At 42.0% G+C, this 17620-nt stretch overlaps 4 protein-coding genes across 5 annotated transcripts; 1 reads left to right on the top strand and 3 right to left on the bottom strand.

The window, feature by feature from the left end:
• Positions 1 to 43: 43 nt before the first annotated feature.
• Positions 44 to 3244, bottom strand: LOC133959092 (inositol-trisphosphate 3-kinase B-like). The gene is made up of 6 exons (XM_062394187.1): positions 3112 to 3244; positions 2170 to 2383; positions 1486 to 1687; positions 1279 to 1380; positions 834 to 905; positions 44 to 650 (listed from the first exon to the last, which is right to left on the bottom strand). Exons 1-6 carry the CDS (start codon positions 3167 to 3169, stop codon positions 375 to 377), a joined length of 924 nt encoding a protein of 307 aa, XP_062250171.1. The 5' UTR covers positions 3170 to 3244; the 3' UTR covers positions 44 to 374.
• Positions 3245 to 5280: 2036 nt separating this feature from the next.
• On the bottom strand, positions 5281 to 9872 carry LOC133958673 (seipin-like). The gene is made up of 9 exons (XM_062393585.1): positions 9690 to 9872; positions 8056 to 8303; positions 7877 to 7955; positions 7639 to 7782; positions 7479 to 7514; positions 6811 to 6945; positions 6600 to 6697; positions 6091 to 6247; positions 5281 to 5947 (listed from the first exon to the last, which is right to left on the bottom strand). Exons 2-9 carry the CDS (start codon positions 8295 to 8297, stop codon positions 5855 to 5857), a joined length of 984 nt encoding a protein of 327 aa, XP_062249569.1. The 5' UTR covers positions 8298 to 8303; positions 9690 to 9872; the 3' UTR covers positions 5281 to 5854.
• A 29-nt stretch (positions 9873 to 9901) lies between these two features.
• Positions 9902 to 12247, top strand: rnaseh2c (ribonuclease H2, subunit C). The gene is made up of 5 exons (XM_062393587.1): positions 9902 to 9992; positions 10526 to 10680; positions 10803 to 10915; positions 11302 to 11421; positions 12020 to 12247. Exons 2-5 carry the CDS (start codon positions 10527 to 10529, stop codon positions 12041 to 12043), a joined length of 411 nt encoding a protein of 136 aa, XP_062249571.1. The 5' UTR covers positions 9902 to 9992; position 10526; the 3' UTR covers positions 12044 to 12247.
• On the bottom strand, positions 12237 to 17600 carry zbtb3 (zinc finger and BTB domain containing 3). Of its 2 annotated transcripts, none has more exons than XM_062393580.1 (4): positions 17531 to 17600; positions 17135 to 17249; positions 16011 to 16834; positions 12237 to 15827 (listed from the first exon to the last, which is right to left on the bottom strand). In XM_062393580.1, exons 3-4 carry the CDS (start codon positions 16829 to 16831, stop codon positions 14801 to 14803), a joined length of 1848 nt encoding a protein of 615 aa, XP_062249564.1. In that variant the 5' UTR covers positions 16832 to 16834; positions 17135 to 17249; positions 17531 to 17600; the 3' UTR covers positions 12237 to 14800. The 2 variants fall into 2 exon arrangements, with proteins under 2 accessions (XP_062249564.1, XP_062249563.1); XM_062393579.1 differs by having other exon boundaries at positions 12237 to 15830; positions 17531 to 17599.
• Positions 17601 to 17620: the final 20 nt, after the last annotated feature.

The following is a 17620-nucleotide window of genomic DNA, read 5'->3' as shown; positions in this document are numbered from 1 at the left end:
GCTTATTTAAACACGAAATAGAAGAATATATACTCAATAGACTTATTGATAAGTTTGATAGGAAAATATGCTTTTGATTTTCTTTATCCAGAGTATTAGTATTGCTTGTCGCTATCATTTCAGTCTTACATTTTACATGGTACTAAAGATGTTGTATGAACAAAAGGATGAATAAAACGAGGAGGCAATTCTTGGTATATAATCTCTGATGCTGAGGACCTAGAGTCTACGTCCTTCACAAAGGAAAGAAACAGGGAAGACAAATTTTCCATTAAACAAATCCTCCCTTTCGGTGAAGGAAATGAAGTTCAGTGGGGTAACAGCACAAGCATTGTCCATCTGCTGGTGCATTTTAGTGTCTCATAAGGGTAGTCTCAACCACATTCCTCAGTCTGCTTCATTATAATGCTCTCCTCCTCTCTGCCGCTCTCCTCCTTGTGAAAGGAGGCCGCACTGATGGCCTGGCTCAAAGACGTGATGAGGGAGGTCAGGCCAATGAGGTAGCCATCCTCCCTGCTCCCCTCAACCCACGGGATGTTGTGTCGGAGCTTGATTGTGTCATGCACTTGGGTCGTCTTCCCAAAGTCTATCATCCACACGCTGGCCATGCTGCTAGGGTCATGGACAAAGAGGAGCGAGCTGCCGATCACCTGATCAGGTCAAAAATATTAAAAAGCAGTAGTTTAATTATGAAACAAAGTGAGCAGCAAGTAAACTGGATAAGCCAAGAGATGTCCTGGTGAATTCCTTATCTTTATTTGCTTTAGCTTATATTTCATATCCACATTTGACACTTCAGCTAGAATCGAATAGAAAAAAGTCTCTCGACCAACCTCATGGGTTCTGAAAAATCTTGAATTCCTCAGTGCATCACTCAGGGCCAGTAGTCTGGAGTGATAGGCTTTCTGAGGGCAGAGATAGAGAGACAGGGGAGACTGAAACTTAAGATGTTTGACTGAAACAAAAAGTGTTTTCACAGGGCAAAATATCAAAAGTTAAAACAGCAGCAGTAGCTTGAATTCTGAAGATAAAGGAAGTTATTTAAGATTTGTATCTTTCTCCGATTTGGCTGTAATTTGAAAATGGATTTGATTTTGACTTTAATTGCTAGTTTAGTCTAGTTAGAAATGATTAATTGTATGGTTTCTATATGATGTATCATTTCTTTGGTTGCTATTGCAGTGCTTTTGTATGCATTCAAATACATTCAATTGGAGCACATCCCCCAGTATGATTAAGTGCAATGTAACTGGTATTTTGGGGATCAACAGAACTGACCAGGACGTCCAGCTGCTTTCTGGTGAAGTACAGCAATGCCTCTGTGACCTGAGCTAAAGACTTAATTTGTCTGAAGTCCCGTTGGACGCTGCCGTCCTCCATCTGGCTCACATAGACAAAAACACAACAGCACAGACAGGGTCGGATAAATAGATAATTTTGGGTAGTATGAGTTGAACAGTTATTTTACCGGCCCCTCACACCTACCATGATGCCCTCTATTCTGAGGCCTAGTGTGGATGTAGAACTGGTTGTATCCCTCCACTGAAGGTAGCGCCACTTGGTCACACCTCTCTGTCTGTGTTCCTCTTGTGACAGGGTGGACGGATCTATTTTTACCATCTTCTGGTACATGTCACTCCGCAGGTCTTTGGTGTTAGCTTTAGCAAACTCCTCCTCCTGGTATGTCCTAACAAGGGAACCCCCATATTGTACATGTTGAAAAATATACTGCTACATAGAAAAAACAGCATGTCCAGTATTAATCTATCCAGCCACACCAGAGGCATGTCAGATCTATAAATACACCAACCAATACAGATACATATAAATACAAAATACAGATGATAATCAGGGAAACATTTGCTTTGTATGGAAATGAACAGTTATACTACCAAATCCATATTACTTAATAAATTGGGGATGTAATGTTGATTCAAAATTAGGATATGATGCCAACGTTTTAGTTTTCAGACTAAAATTGAAGAAGTCAGAAATTCATAATCTGCTTAATGTCTTTAAAGTACTCAAGTCCATCTGACATACAAATCAATATGACTGAAAACTGCAGAAAAGCTACTTTATTTAGTTTTATTTTTGATTTAGAACATTTACCACTCTCCACAATCCGCTCCGGACTCATCACCTCTAGAGGAAGAACTCAAGCTCTACCTTACTCCCATCTTGCAGTCCATGATCACAGGTTTCCTCAGGCCGCTCAGCAGGTCCGCCAGCCGGATGTAGCAGCGCTCCCCCCTGGTGACCGTGCCGTGAAACTCTGGGACAAAGGGTCTCAGTGGGTCCCTCATCAGGCGTTCGAGACACTTCGCCTCCTCTTCATTGTGCAGTTTCAGCACCTCTCCCTCGTTACTCAGCTGGAAGTTACCTGGTGACACAAGCAACAGCATCAGGGTTCAATATCAAAAATGAAACAAGAGGCCAAATGTGAATACGATCTGATTTCAGGACCACTCTTTCAGTTTTAGAAGGCTTGAAGGCTTAAACACCAAAATCTTAATCTCTAAAATAATCTGTATATCCCATACAGGTTATGTGTTTCTCATTACCGCCTGAGAGGAGTAATTGTGGTGTTTTGTCTGTGGCTTATTTGTATAGTTTTCCTGTTGTAATGTCAGTGAATGATTAGGTTTGCTTACAATCACACAGTCGACATTTATCTTTGAGTCTTTTTGTAACATTTTCTTAGGGAATTTCATGAAAGGGATCGATACCTCATGAGTAAAAGTTCCACTTAAAAAAATGGGGGAATAGTTAAATTCCCCCTTATTGGAACAATAAAGTGTGCAGTGACACATGGAGATGGATCAAGTGAGACTCAGAAATCCTGATTTAAAACCTAGATAAATAAACCCAAATCTGAACAAGTTGAAATAAAAAATATTTTTTCCCCATAATTTCTGAAAATGGAGATGAAAGTGTAGTACTATTTGTATATGGGACAATGTGGGCCATTAACAGTTATCAGTAGGGTAACAAATGTAGTTCTTCATGGAAAGTATCAGAAACAAATAGGTAATTTGCAGACTTGATTGAAGAAGTGCAGTATCCGAGTTCTTGTAACTTTCTGTTTTGGATGATCTGTGGCACACACACCTTGATGTCCAGCCAGCTGGGCCCAGGAGCTCTGCCGCCTCAGCGACCAGTGCATCATGGTCAGGTAGGTTTTCCAGGAATGACACTGAGGCACAAGAGCAGAGCAGGTTATGTTGTTTTCACACTGCACAGATGTTGAGACAGTACAGTAGTATGTGAAGTCTCACCCATTATGAATATTGTATGCAGCATGTTTATCGGGTACAGGGAGTGGAGCCTATGAAGCTTAAGAATAAAGACAAAGATATTCACCATCCCAGTTCAACTGAACCTGAATGTCTGCATGCCTTTAAGTGGAAACACCTCACCCTGTAAGCACTGCTGAATCAGGGCCCAGATCCAAAAAAACGTGAGAACCAGCACAAGGCTGCATATTCAACTCTAATTTCATCTTGTGGATTGGTCTGTTCTTTATTTGTACGTTTCTTCAGACAAAAGTGTCCACCAATAAAATTTCCCTCTTTGAGAAAAACCTGATAAAACATCACAAAGACCCTTTACTTTTTGATATTATATCTGAGATTGACCAAAGTTTGTTTTAGCCCATTATATAATATTAACTCATCCTAGGTCATCAGTGTACAAAACAAACTGAGCTGTTTGTATGTAGATAAAAAGAAAACTACTGCTTAACACAGACATGGCATTAAAACCCAAACTGAAAAAAAATGGTAAACATGGTCCTCTGTTATCCTCCTCTATCTGCAGCAGCAGCATGAGACGGACATGCAAACACCATTCAAATCTGTCACTGTCAATGTGCTCATTCAATCCCATGCAAATCCCCAGGACCACAGGCGCAAAGAACGGTTGAGAAATATAATTTTAAACCTTCCATGGAAAAACCGACCAACCAGTCCCTATAGTATAGTAAATATATACTTTTTCCACTACATCTATCTGTTATTACTTCCGCCATTCTCACCTTCCTGGAGGTTTTCTTTTTGCTATCATCCTCTCCTTCACTGAAGACGTCGTCGCTCTCCACTGAGGAGAGGTTGATGGAGCAGGAGGAGGTGGTGGACGAGGAGTTTAACAGCTTGGAGAGGATCGGATGTGGGGAGGACCATTGATGTGTCGTGGAGCCTCCTCTTGTTCCCGGCAGCTCCTCAGCCTCTTCCTTAAGGTCTTCCCCACTCCCCTTGTTCTCTCCATCTTCAACTAAAACGGAAAGTCTCTTCCTCTCTTCATCCCTCATTTCTTTTTCAAAAGTGGAGTTTCTACCTCTTATGTGTGTCCAATATCTCTTTGTGCCCCCTACCCTTTCCTCATCATCACAGACCCTTTCTCCACCGTTCTCTTCCACTCTTCTTTTCTCACCCGACCTTCCTCTGTCCCATCTGTCTGTGTCGTCCTCATAGCTCCCTCCTGACCTCTCCTTCACTTTTGCCTTCCATTTTTCCCTCATCTCCTCCCTTGCACATCTTGGATTCACTTCAACGTCATCTTTTCTTTCTGTGCCTTGAAAACCCTCCATCCAGTCTTCATCCTTCATCATCTCATCATGGTTGAGATGTTGCCGGTGATGGATGCTTGTTTCTGAATCAAGCTCACTGTCCCGGTCTCCGAGTCCACCGATGCACTGACTGTAAGGGGGGAAGCTCTTTGTCCACAGGAGACTGGGTCTTGATCTCTCTCCAACTCTCGTGCAGTTGGATGCTCCTTCTCCCAATGATGGGAGTTGGTGCATCTCGTCAGAAAAGTCATCACCCATTGTGTGTTTAATTTCTCTTTCCATCGTCCCCTCCATTCCCTCCATGCGGTTATCCGCTATGTCCCTCTTTGTATCCATGGAGGAGGCTGATGGAGAATCTCCACCTGAGTCCAGCATGTCTATGTGAACTTACCTGTATCTTCCAGGTGTTAGTATACAGTGACTGAAAGCTCTGTGCCTGTGTCGGTGAGTTGAATCTCTCTCTCGTGCGCTTTCTGCTGGTTCCATATTTTGCATGCAGTGACGTTACTACGTTTCCAAAGCCTCAGCTGCTGGAAGTTTGCCAACTGTGTCCCGCGTCAACAGGACATCCAGGAATGACATCCGCCTGTGTCAGATAGCGGGTGTCCTCACACTGAATGAGTGTGTACTTTTTGAGTTTACTGCATTGGGTTGTGTCTTCTGACAACACAAACGATTAAACAAATAGTCTTGAGGGTTTTGAAAGGGTTTATTGCAGCAGGTAAACAGAGTCGATTCTAGACAGGACAAGACACAAGCATTTTGACATAAAATGCAATCAATTAAAATTATTTTTGTACATTAAAAAGGATTCATAGTTTGCCCAATATGTTTTAATTAGAATTTGAAATGTTTTCTCTGACAATTATATTGACAACATTTGAAAGTAAAGGTCGCTCCTCAGGATTTCTGTCAGAATTGGATTTACTCTTTTGGAGTAATTTTCAACGACATATCGCTATTAAATCTTGATCATTACATCTTGCTCTCTTTGTTCCCACTCTCTTCTTCTCTAATGTCCTCGGGCTGCCTCTAATTCATTTATTCCCTCCTGACAACATATATATATATATATTTATGTTCTGCTGCTCTGTGCTGTCACTGTGCTGCCACAGTGCAATCAGGCCTCTTCCAGCTCTGATTTGTGGGGGTTACCTGGAGGGGTTCCAGCAGCTCTGCCGTACCGGTCAAAGAATTTGTTTCTGCAGTCAAACATGCTACAAGTGAATGATGCTAATAGCTAAAAATAACATAAAATATCTCTGTGCCTTTGCCAGTGTGTCTGAGTTATTTAATTGTACCGGCAGCAACTTCTTTTTCATCATCTTGATGGTTGTTCATGTTCTTTTCCCTCTCTGACTCAGGTCCATCTGTTCTGAGCTGTAAACAACAAGGAGAACAAGCACTCAGAGGCCGTCCAGTCCGAGCCACAACACCAGAGAGGATTCAATTCAGACATTCACGCTTAAGCACAAACTCATGAAGTGCAGCTAAAGAGAGGGAGCTGTGTGTGGTAAGTTCACTGATGTCTGCTGTGCTTGTCCTCCCGGCTGCTCCACCTTCCACTCCTCTCCCGCCAGTAGCCTCAGGTAGCTGAGGATGAAGAGGACGCTGAGGAAGATGAAGTTACTGGACACGCCCACCAGGGCCGATGTGACAGGGAAGTAGAACAACAAGTATCTGATGTTAGGACACAGAGAAAAGCAAAGAAATATGTAATTAAGGTAAGAAACAATATTGCTAAAACTCATTCTTTAGATGTACTAGAACTACGGTGATGGCAAATAATAAATATTCAGACAGACATTCAAAGGGAAATTCTAATTACCACCCTGCCTCCGCCAAACAGTGCAGTTTCACTTTATTCACATTTTCATTTCCAGATTTATATGAGATCACTGTGACCTTTGACCACTCAAATCTAGTCAAGTAATCTTTGAGTCCAAGCAACAAATCTGAAGAGATTGTCTATCATGTTCAACTATCAGCTCTATGATACAGGTTCATGTTCAAGTTTGTAAGTGACTCTCACCTAATTCCGTTGAAATGAGCATGAACGTAGAGCTCAGATGAGTAGATCTGCACCCTGGTGGACAGGATCTCAACAACGGCTGTGACGGAGGGGGCATACTGAACATGAACACATAACTTACTGGTTAGACTTTGTGCAAAATAATTTTCTCAATTGTTCAAGTAGACTTAACACACGCACATACTCTCACAAAGGAGTGCGTGTTACTCACAGGGTCGTCTGTGTAGTCGGAGAAGAGCTCCACCTCCAGCACTTGTTTCTGCTCAGTGGCTCCGATCAGGAAGGCAGGGAGGAACAGCAGCGTTCCCAACGTCTTCAGCAGCTCTGAGCGGTATCGCAGCATGCTCTGACCACAACACAACCACACAGTCACCCTGACAATCCTCAAACCCTCTGATGTGGGGTACCCCAACTCACAAAGATGTTTTCAGTGGTGCCTTGATGAACATTCAGGAAGATTGATGTTGACACTTTTTATCGTCTGTATGACCCAATGACTGGGTTGTGTGTTCAGTTTAATGACAGCTGATTTCAGTGAACCATGATCGATGTCTCTCTGATAGTGTCTGAAGGTTTCTAGGGCAGCTCAGTGGTACAGCGGTTAGCATGTTCTCCTCATGCCATCCACAGTGCGAAGACATTCAGATTTGGGTTAGGTTAATTGGGCACTCTAAATTGTCTGTAGGCGAGAATAAACTGTGTTTGTCTCTATATGTTGCCTCGCGCTCAATGTCAGATTGATAAGAGGTATAGATAATGGACTGTTAAGGTACTGCCTGTGAAGAAGCGGATCTCTGCAGCAGGCATATAAGCGGATCTAATCTGGCTCTGCCAAGGTTGTGTGATTAGGAGGCTATAGTGCGTCAGGGCTATACTCACGATGCGAGTGCTGGAGGCGGACAGCGGTTGTCTTGCCTGAGAAACACACAGCAAAAGCAAACATGCACCAGTGAATCATTGGAGTGTAGGAACTCTAATAATAAAGCAGTTGGTTGCAAGTTCACATGATGGGAGCTGAGCAAATCTCAGTGCAACTCACAGTGCGAGCAGAGGAGGCGACCTGGCCTCCCTCCTGAGAGAAACAGGTCGTCCTGATCACGAACATCCCCAGCTCCTGATTGGTTAGAGACTCAGGCATCTCCAGGGTCAAAGAGATCTGATAGGCCTGGCCAAACGACAGCACCTGCAATAAGATTTTGAAAAGAGGACATCCTTCAACTAGTACTACTGACTTGAAGAACAGAAAGTTACATGCACACACACAGGCTCATACATACAGGTTTCTTGTTCTTCGTCAGAGAGATGTTGGCCACTGGATAAGTGCACAAAAAAGAGCCGGGAGATTCACAGTCTGACCTGCACACAAAAGGTGAATGACTGAGTAACAGTAAGACATGAGCCATAACATAAAACACACTGTATTTATAGTGTGGCCCTCAGCACTTCACATACACACCTGTAGTAATAGTTAACAGGTGAGGAAAAAGACGCCACGGGCATGTACGAGTAGTAGAAGCTCCCGTATAAGAAGGCAGCGAGGGTCAGGATCAGCGCAATGACAGAGAACAAAACAAAGCTCCGTATGACTCTCTGCTGGACAGTTGACAATATCACGGCGACAGCATCCTGCAGCCTCAGGAGAGCCCGACCAATGAGGACTGTCGGTTGTACTGTACGCGAGCGACTTTCTTGAGCCATAGAGATCTGGAAATCCAAGAGGCAATGGAGAAAGTTAAACTGAAAAAACTGATTAATCAAGAATAGCTGCAGAGCAAGGCATACAAATATACCCACAAAGGTCAATGAACCATGTCACAGGCATGTTTTACAAGGGGATTGTACAGATTCATTAAAAGAAGAATGCTTGCATCACTGAGAATGAAATGTGTTATTTGATTTGATCCTCTTTTTACTGAAAAAAGAGACATGGTAATTGTACACGGTCACAGCAACTCAGTGATGATGCTGATATTTTCATGTCCTGAGGTTGAACGACAGGTCGGTACATTCATTAAACTGATGAGTGTAAAACCACCGAGTCCAATCTCAGTCACAAGCAGAGGCCTCGCACATCAGATGACTCAGAACTGTGTCAATGGTCGACTGCAACTTTCACTTTATTACATGTAACTGGAAACCATCAAGCTGTTTGTATCTTTGGTATAAATTGTACAAGATGCTGGAGGAGGAAACCCTTCACTAAACATCACATGTAAATGTAAGATGGAGATGATTATTTTCTTGGTTCAGGTTATTAAAGTTTGAGTTATATCTTCTTATTAAACAAAAATCATCATAATAAACAGAAAAATGAAAATCTGAAGGCAGACAATCCGAAACAATCAATTCAAATTAATTGTCTCGATGAGTTAGAAAACATTAAGGCAGAAGAATAAGTATAAAATGTTATGGATGTGAGAAGAAAAAACTGAAATAATATCAGTGCCTGGATAAAAAACAACAACTTTACTTAGAAAGTCCAATGTGAATTCAGACCTCAACTCCTGGGTAAGCACACGTTATTTATCTATTGAGAGTTTTAAAAATAGGATAAAGAGCATCTTAGAGAGATCTCAAGGGATTTGGGATTGCAGAATAGCAAGGCCTTTTGCTGAGGGAGTCCAAGTCGAGAACAGGCCTGAAGATCAACGAGAAAATCTTAAAATAAGCCAATGAGGAGAAAATGGGAATTATGTGATCTCTCATATTGGCTTTGGTGAGAAGCAAATATACATCATAATTAAAATCTTGTTTATCGCCAAACATACAAGGAATTTGCTTTGGTGTTTGGTGCATAAAAACCTAGCTAGAAAAATGAAGAAGCAACTAAAGCAAGAGACAAGCACTGTTGCTCTGGGTAAAGACGGGAACTTGTCTAAAACACAGGAATATTAATCAAGAAGCTATATTAAATATATAAAAATGAAAGTACAAAAGTAAAATAATATGTACTATAAAAATATGACTGTATGTGCAATATATCCAGATTTATATTGGCGAGAATATAGTGAACTGAATCCTTTTAGTTCAACATCCAGATCAAACATGCCTGCAACAGTCATCTGCCTTACGTATGCAAAATATCCTCACCTCTGTGTGCCACCAAACTGTGAGGAAAGACTTCTCCTTGTGTTGATCCACAGCATAACACTGCCTCCATGAAGTGGTGTGAACAGAGAAACACTAACTTTTCTTTGGCTCTTTAATCAACTGCGATTGGACGACAGGGTTAGGTTCGTCCCACATGCAGAGAAGAGCTCCACATCCTGCAACAGCAAAATCCTCTCTCACCGACAGGGGGCGGTACCTCCGATAGAATATCATCGAGCGTTGAAGAAGAAGACACTTCCGCCACCGTACAGCTACTGGCGCTAAACGGAGAACTACAGGAAGGTGAAGTCTCATTAATCGTAAACAGCATGTTTGTTTAATAATGATTTAACTGAAAACATTAAAAACACGTGAAAGTCTGTACTAGAGGCGACGTGATGTTTATTTGAGGGGAAGTGTTCTATGTTTGTGGTCATTGACAGATAGTGACACAAATGATTCCTCTCGAAATTATATTCATTTGACCAACTTTAAATAAACTTCTTGTGTTGTTACTACAACTTAATTAGGTATTAGTAGGTTCAAATATTATAATAACTTGTCTGAATACTTTACAGTGAAGTTATAGAGCAAAACTGTTCATCCCAGTTTCTCCCCCAGACATGTTCTGTTTTTCAAAATACAAAACAGAGAAAAGCAGTTTTATCTGAACTTAAAGAGAATAGAGCAATTTAAAATGTAGAGTAAGCTAAAACCCAGACCACCTGCTTTCTCCATCATAGTGAAGGTTGCAGAGGCTGACCACTCGGTATAAGTGGAATAGCAGAGTGCAAATATTTGTTATTAATTTGTCCCCTCCTATCTTCTGGTTGCAGGATGTCCTGTAACACCAGTGTGACTCGTGTCCGTGTGTCGTCAGTGGGCCAGGCACAGACAGCTCCAGTCCATCTCCTGCCCTGTGAGGTTGAACACGACGGGCCTGCCCAGGTCGCACAATATTTCACAGCGACCACTAAAGACCGAAAATATGGTACACACACACTCTGTTTAATCTCTGTCAGATTTTTACTTTTGCAAATGAAAGCTGCATTTCATAGGGAAAATGATCAGACCAAGGCTGAGACTCACTGGTGTGTATTTCTCCCTTTACAGAGAAGACGGTGTCATTCAGGGGGCGTGGGTTGAAGGGGCAGGAGCTCAGCTGTCCACAGGGCTACACTGGCCTGGTACTGAAAGACATCAACAAGCCCGGCTCTGACCAAGAGGTAAACTCCACTGAAACTGTCTGGATCAGTCATCATAGCGTTGAATGCATGAGGCATACAATTAGATGTGCAGGAGTGTGGGTGGAGAGAGTGGGTTAAAATGACTCAATCCAGAATAAAATATATATATTAAATAAAAGGTTGGTACTAAAAGTGATATCTGCCTCAAGAAGGATCACTAAGTATCCTTGCACATGCTGCAATTTCTATTTTTAAACTTCATGAAATAAAACAATCTAATAGACACTTTCTTTGCTGGGGTTTGAATTAACTTCTTTTCACCTAAAAAAACTCAAATATGCAGTTTGACCATAGTTGCCACAAGCTTTGTGAACAACTAAATGTATACATGATGCTAAATGTTGTGTTTGTATGTGTGTTTCCAGGACAGGACAGTGAAGGTGTCCTCTGTGTTCGACAAGCTGACTTACTGGAACATGGAGACATCTCCGAATTCTGACGACACTGTTGTGATGGCAATGGATTGGCCAGAGCTTGCTGAAGCTGTAAGTTGTTGGTTGGGGATTTTTGACTTGGCTGGTTTAAGACTTTGCCTGTCTCACCTAATTTTTGAAAATTGATCATTATCTAGACTCTAGTTTAAGATGGGTATGTTTAACTCTTAATCACAAGCATGGCTTTAAGGATATGAGTTAACTAAAGCTGCAGCTTTTATTATTCATGTAATGAAAAAAAATAATGAATTTCACATTTTCCCGAGGAAATTTGCACATTTGTTGATTCTTTGTTCACTTAGAGCATTCTATCAAACAATAATTTTAATCACAATAGTTTGTCACATAAGAATATATATGCATTATATGTTAAAATTACTTTTGCAGCCTTAAAGCTTTATGATTACTTGAGTCTTTCAGTCCCCATACAACTTAAAATATGAAGATAAGATACAAATGGTTAAATTAAATTGGATCTCTGGTTGATATTGGAATAGTGGCAGTGCTCTTTGTTAAAATACAATTAAAGAAAATAGACAAAAACATTATATTGACTACAATATTTAATCAGAATATCATTGTTTGGAAATACAAGGACACGAAGGCAGACAGATTTGTAGGTGGACACTGATATTTTGTCTCTTCACAGATCCACGGGCCGGTCGAAGACTGAAGTTAGAGACCAAACCTTGTGCTGAGAAAAGGCTGGTTGATATCACCTCAACGTGTTTGGAATGAAATGTACAGATACTGCTGGTTACCGGCCTGTAAAACTAACCTGTGTAGTGTTACTGTTGCAGAGCAATAAGTTACAAATGTAACATTTATATTTTTGTACATGTTCTCTTGTTGTGATATAAAAAAAAATGTGAAAAGACTAACTTGTGCATTGTCAGTCACTGAAACATTTATTCTAAACAGAGTTTATTCACAAGAAAACATTTAGATTTTCACAACACTTGCTACTATAAAACTCGTAATAACTGATTCAACTTTCCTTTTTGACTCTTAGGTTTCTGTGGCAATACAAAAACTAATGACATTTCATTAAAACAACTCCAAAAACTCGTGAAATGGTGCAGAAGAACAAATTCCACAGTGTCAAACAGTCATTGAGGCACATTTACAGTTTAAAATTTCAACGAGACAGGAGGCATATGTGTTCACATCGTATATGCAGTTTGCTACAACAGAAAAAAATACAGAATAAGCAAAGACAAACAAAAGGTATTCACTGCTTCCTCACCCCCACTCTACAATCCTACCTGGTAATGTAGGCTCATTGAATCAAACTTATTTTCCATTTATAATAACTTTTATTAGATGCTGATGGGAAAATTCATGAGTCTATGAAACATGTGATAAAGAAATTGCAAGGCAGGACATCATAAGGCACAGTGCTGAGAGAATTTACAGTTTATTATTTGTCATTTAAATAACTTTAGAGCAGAGAAGTTGTGGAGCAGCTATCACGATCAGATTCTGATTACATACTTTCTGAAGATATGTGCTGCCACATAAAGGACAGATAGTTTCATCCTGTTAATAAAACAACAAACAGTACATCATGGGAGGACATGGGTCGATTTCTGTCACACTGGAAAGGCAATTTGATCAATTCAAGCAACACTAAGCAACTTTTTAACCTTAAAATAGCATCTTCGAATTGAGTTCCAATAGCTCTCTGACTGAATTAAGGAGACTGATGCAGCTTTGGTTTCCATTCCTTATTGTGAAAGTCTGTAACCGTATGTAATTTTGGTAACCGGACACGATTGGTGAGAATTGTGTAACTGACTGGCTTCAATCATCAGACACAGCCAGTGAAAAACGTATGCTTAACTGTAGATTAGTTAAATAGACTTGTCAGTAGGGTTGCAATATTCCGGGAATATTCAAAGCTGGAAACTTTCCACGGGAATTAAACTGGAAATTGTGTGGGTAATTTATACTAACTGTATTTACCTTGTCATATACAGACATAAAAATAAACATTTTGTTTTGTCATAGGCTGATTTGAGCCCTGAGGAAACTTTGGGCACTTGAATATATGCTTCTGCATCTTTGTGTCATTCTTAACATAGGTCTTTGCACAGTATTTGCAAATGTACACAGCCTTTCCTTCTACATTGGCCGGGGTGAAGTGTCTCCACACATGAGATAGTCCACGTGGCAATACTCTGTAGAATAAGATGAACAAAACCTTGTAGGATGCTGGCAATTATCTATGCATGTGATGGAGAAATGCACAGTGGAGGGTTGAAATTCACCGAGCAGCGTGTGCTGCATTCCATACATCTTTAAAATAGAGTTTTGAATGATGTTTTTAGTGCTCAGCATTTAATTTTTGTACATTTTTTTTTTTTCAAAATTCCCAAAATTCCTGGGCTGAATATTCCCATGGAAAGTGTCCGGAAAGTTTCCAGAAATTTACCGGAAATGTTCCGCCCCTTTGCAACCCTACTTGTCAGTCAATAAAACTTGAAATATGAAGAATTCTGAACAGAGTGAGCAGAGAGTAGCCTCTGTTTCAGGAAGCCGGAGATCATGGGATTAAATCCACCACTCCGTTTGGGTGAGTGGGACTGTGCAACACATAGATAGAGGTAGTTTTTTCTCCTAATGTGAACACATCAATTGCTTGGACATAGTCAAATAGAATTACTCACCATGTTCAGCTGCAGAGGGCGCTCCTTTTCAATAAAAGTTTAATAGTGTTACTTTAAAGGGGACATATTATGCCCATTTTACCACAAGTTGACATGGTTCCTTGGGGTCTTAATGAAATGTGTGTCACATATTTTGGTGAAAATACCACAAGGATAATTTAAAACAGCTCCCTTTTTACCCTGTCTAAAACAGCCCTCCTCAGATTGACCTGTCAAGATGGAAGAGTGCTTTTTAGAAATTTGATTTAAAATGTTGTTACATTAATTTCAAAAAAATCTATCATAGATTTGCCTTGTCCTTTTGGGGAAGTGTCAAATGTTAAAATGCATTGTTAAGTATGAAAGAAAGTAAATAATGCAAATATCAAGATAAACAGATTAGTGTTTATATTTTAAAAAGGCTTTCTAAGTTTTTATTTCAGAAATGTAATACTTTGAAAGCAGATTGGCTGTTACTAATTCGGCGAAGAAATTACTCAATTAAGCCTCTCAAAAGTGAATATTTCGATTATTGTAGATTGGTGTTTCAGTTTTAACTTTTGGTCAGATAAAATAAGAAATTAACATTTGAAGAAACCATTTTGGGCGTTGGGACATTGTAAAGGAGATTTTCACCATTTTGTAACATTTTAAATCGCCACAATTCATCAATTGAATGAAAAAGTAATCGCTAACTGCATCCCCACTCCATTTAGGGTGGAGGCATGATTACAGTCAGTATATCAGATACAATTTTGGTTTGTGTGTATTAATATTGTGTGTTAACTGAGATCCGGAGGTGGTTGTGGGGAGAGCTCCATGTCTGCCTTGCTGCGTTTGGCCGGCAGAGTTTGGTCATGAGCTTTGCGAATGTGTCTGTAAAGGTCGCCGGACTGTGTGTAGCTCCGATAGCAGTAGCGGCACTCATAAGGGCGCTCGCGTGTGTGCACAATGGCGTGACGCCTTAGTGTGTACGTGCATGAGAATGTCTTTCCACAGACGCCACAAGTGGGGACGTCTTCCATGAAGTTACCCATGGAGTCCTGGTAGTACGTTGGAGTCTCTAAATGCTGCTGAGCTGTGGACGGAGTAATGAGGGAGGCAGCAAAAGAGGAGGGTTCCTGCAAGGACGGGCCAGCACCAGAAGAGGAAGAGGAGGGAGAGAGGGGGAAGGAGTAGTCATTTGAATGGGACGTCATCTGTAGTAGGGCCTGCGGGTGGGATTGGAGAAACTGAGGACTGTTCAGCTCCTCTTCCTGGAGGTTATCTTCAAAGTCATTGTCCAGTTCCATCACTGGTTCTCTCTCTCTGTTCTCCTCCTCCAGCTCTTCATCAGATATAACAATGGCCTCCACTTTGACTATCACATTCTTCTCATTACTGCTGTCTGTACGCACTCTGCCCACATTTCTTGTGGTGGGTGAAGCTCCGGTATCCCCCTCAGGTCTCCCAAGGTTTGGTGTCTGACAGTGATTGTGAAAGTCTGAGCTTTGGCTTTGGAGTGACAAAGTGTTCTGGATTCGAATTTGGGGAGATGCACTCTGGATTGGTGATGATGCCGGATTGGATTGTAAGTGTGAGTTGGGTGCTGACGCGTGGATTAACATGACCATCTGTTGTCCTCCGTCTGATGTACCTCTGTGGTCAGTCTCTAAGCGTTTCTGAACATCATTGTGACGGGGTAATCGTGGTAAGTCCTGATGAAGGCTTGGAGAGAGACTGGATTCTGACAGAGCAACTCCTGACCGCCCACCAGCCACACTCACTGAGATCAGTGAGGAAGAAGACGAGGAAGAGGGCTGCTGGTTGCTGCTGCGGCAGTAGAAAGAAAGAAAGGAATGAGGATAAAAAGAACAACAACAATAAATAGTAAGAATGCCCATTAGTACACAGCAACTTTGAGTATGCCCTGTACATTTTACTACCTTTTTAATTCTACTTCTCTCTGAATATTCTAAAATGTAAGTCGATAAATTTACAACAGATTTATACCTGTACAGCTCTGTGGTGCTGCAGGGGCTGCTGAGTGCTGACCCCTCCCCCTGACCTCCAACTACCATCTTTGTGTGACCTCCAGAGGCAGGGACAGATTGACCACTGGTGAGGCCCTGCACAAACTCTCTGCCTGGGGGGAAAGGAGGTGAATCGATACCTGGCTGAGTGGTATCAGCAAGATCTGGGCTCAGGAGAGTCTGAATCCGTGCCTCTGATGACCCCCCACTAGTCCTCCGCTCAGACTTGACAGACTCCAACTGCCTCCCCACCGCCACTGGTGAGAGTCGCACTGCCGCTGCAGCTGAACTTAAGTGATCTCCTGCCATGGCCACAACAGGCTCAGCTCCACCACCATCACTCTCTCTTCCCATCTCTATTGCCTTCCTCACACCGGCACTCTCCTCGGAGCGAGTGCTGTCGGCCTCAGCCAGAGGGCCTCGTCTCTGCAGTCGTCTTTTGCACACTCTCACCACCTCATTCATGTGCAGAAAGCTCGCAGCCGCCAATATGTCCTCCACTGGTGGAGCGTCCTCCAGCTGCAGTACACCTTCATAAACAAAGTCCAAGAGCAAGCCAAAAGCAGCAGCCGTGACAATGTCACTGTCGAGTGTGACAGAGCAGGTCGATTTGTTTTCACCATTGCTTCCTGGGGAATCCGAGTAAAACATGTGAAAGAAAGGCGAGCAGGAGGCCAAGACGGCACGATGAGCCATGAAACGGGATGATCCCACCAGGACAGTGCAGTCACAGAGGAAGCCTCGCTGACGCTGGGAACGCAGCGCGGTCAGGAGCTGCTGGGAATGCTGGGGGAACTCCATCACCTGTGCAAGAGAGAGGATGAATCAGTACAGACAGCTCTGGGGTCAGCTAGAAATAAACTTTATCGTATGATTTCTTCAGATAATAATGACCTGCACCAATTTAACATTGGGTCGTCTCTGGCAAAAAAAATATCCATAAAGGGTCAGTCCATTCTGATTACAAAAAAAACACCACTTATATTTAAGGATTTTTTTTTATATCCAATACAGTGTGAGCAATAAGAACAGAGGAACATCAACATGTAACTGACTTAATGACTTAATGAAATCAACAGTAAAGCAGAACAGCGGGCTACTCACCGGAAGTGTGGCCCGTGTATCTCTTCAACTATCGTTAATGAAAGGTGAGTCTTCGGAGCGCAGCCATGGTGATCCGACCAAACCCCTCAGCGCAGTTTTGCCATCGCGTGTCACACTACATACAAACAACACAGTCACTGAGGAGCGGGGGGGCACAGAGCTAACAGCTTAAAAAAGGTATGACAGAGATATTCATCCAGGCAAACAGGTAGTTCCTGATCATCCGTGCTAACATCTGTTAGCCAAGTCAGCTCTGCCTCAATCTACACGCCCAGAGCTCCACGGCCCGTAGGTTTCTGTTAGCATCCGTTAGCATTGAGTTAGCCTGAAACAGAGCGCAGCGGTCGTGCTCTGGTGTAACTCCTGCGTTTAGAGAGGCGGTGAAAGTTTCCTTACCTGCGACAGATGCTGCTTGTTTGTTTCCATCCCAGACAAAATGCAGCTCTTCCTCTTTGGTGCTTGTGTTGCGAAGGTCGCTCTCCACCT

The sequence above is a fragment of the Platichthys flesus genome, chromosome 8 (genome assembly GCF_949316205.1).
Source record: "Platichthys flesus chromosome 8, fPlaFle2.1, whole genome shotgun sequence".
Taxonomy (NCBI): domain Eukaryota; kingdom Metazoa; phylum Chordata; class Actinopteri; order Pleuronectiformes; family Pleuronectidae; genus Platichthys; species Platichthys flesus.
This window is presented reverse-complemented; position numbering and strand designations above follow the sequence as displayed.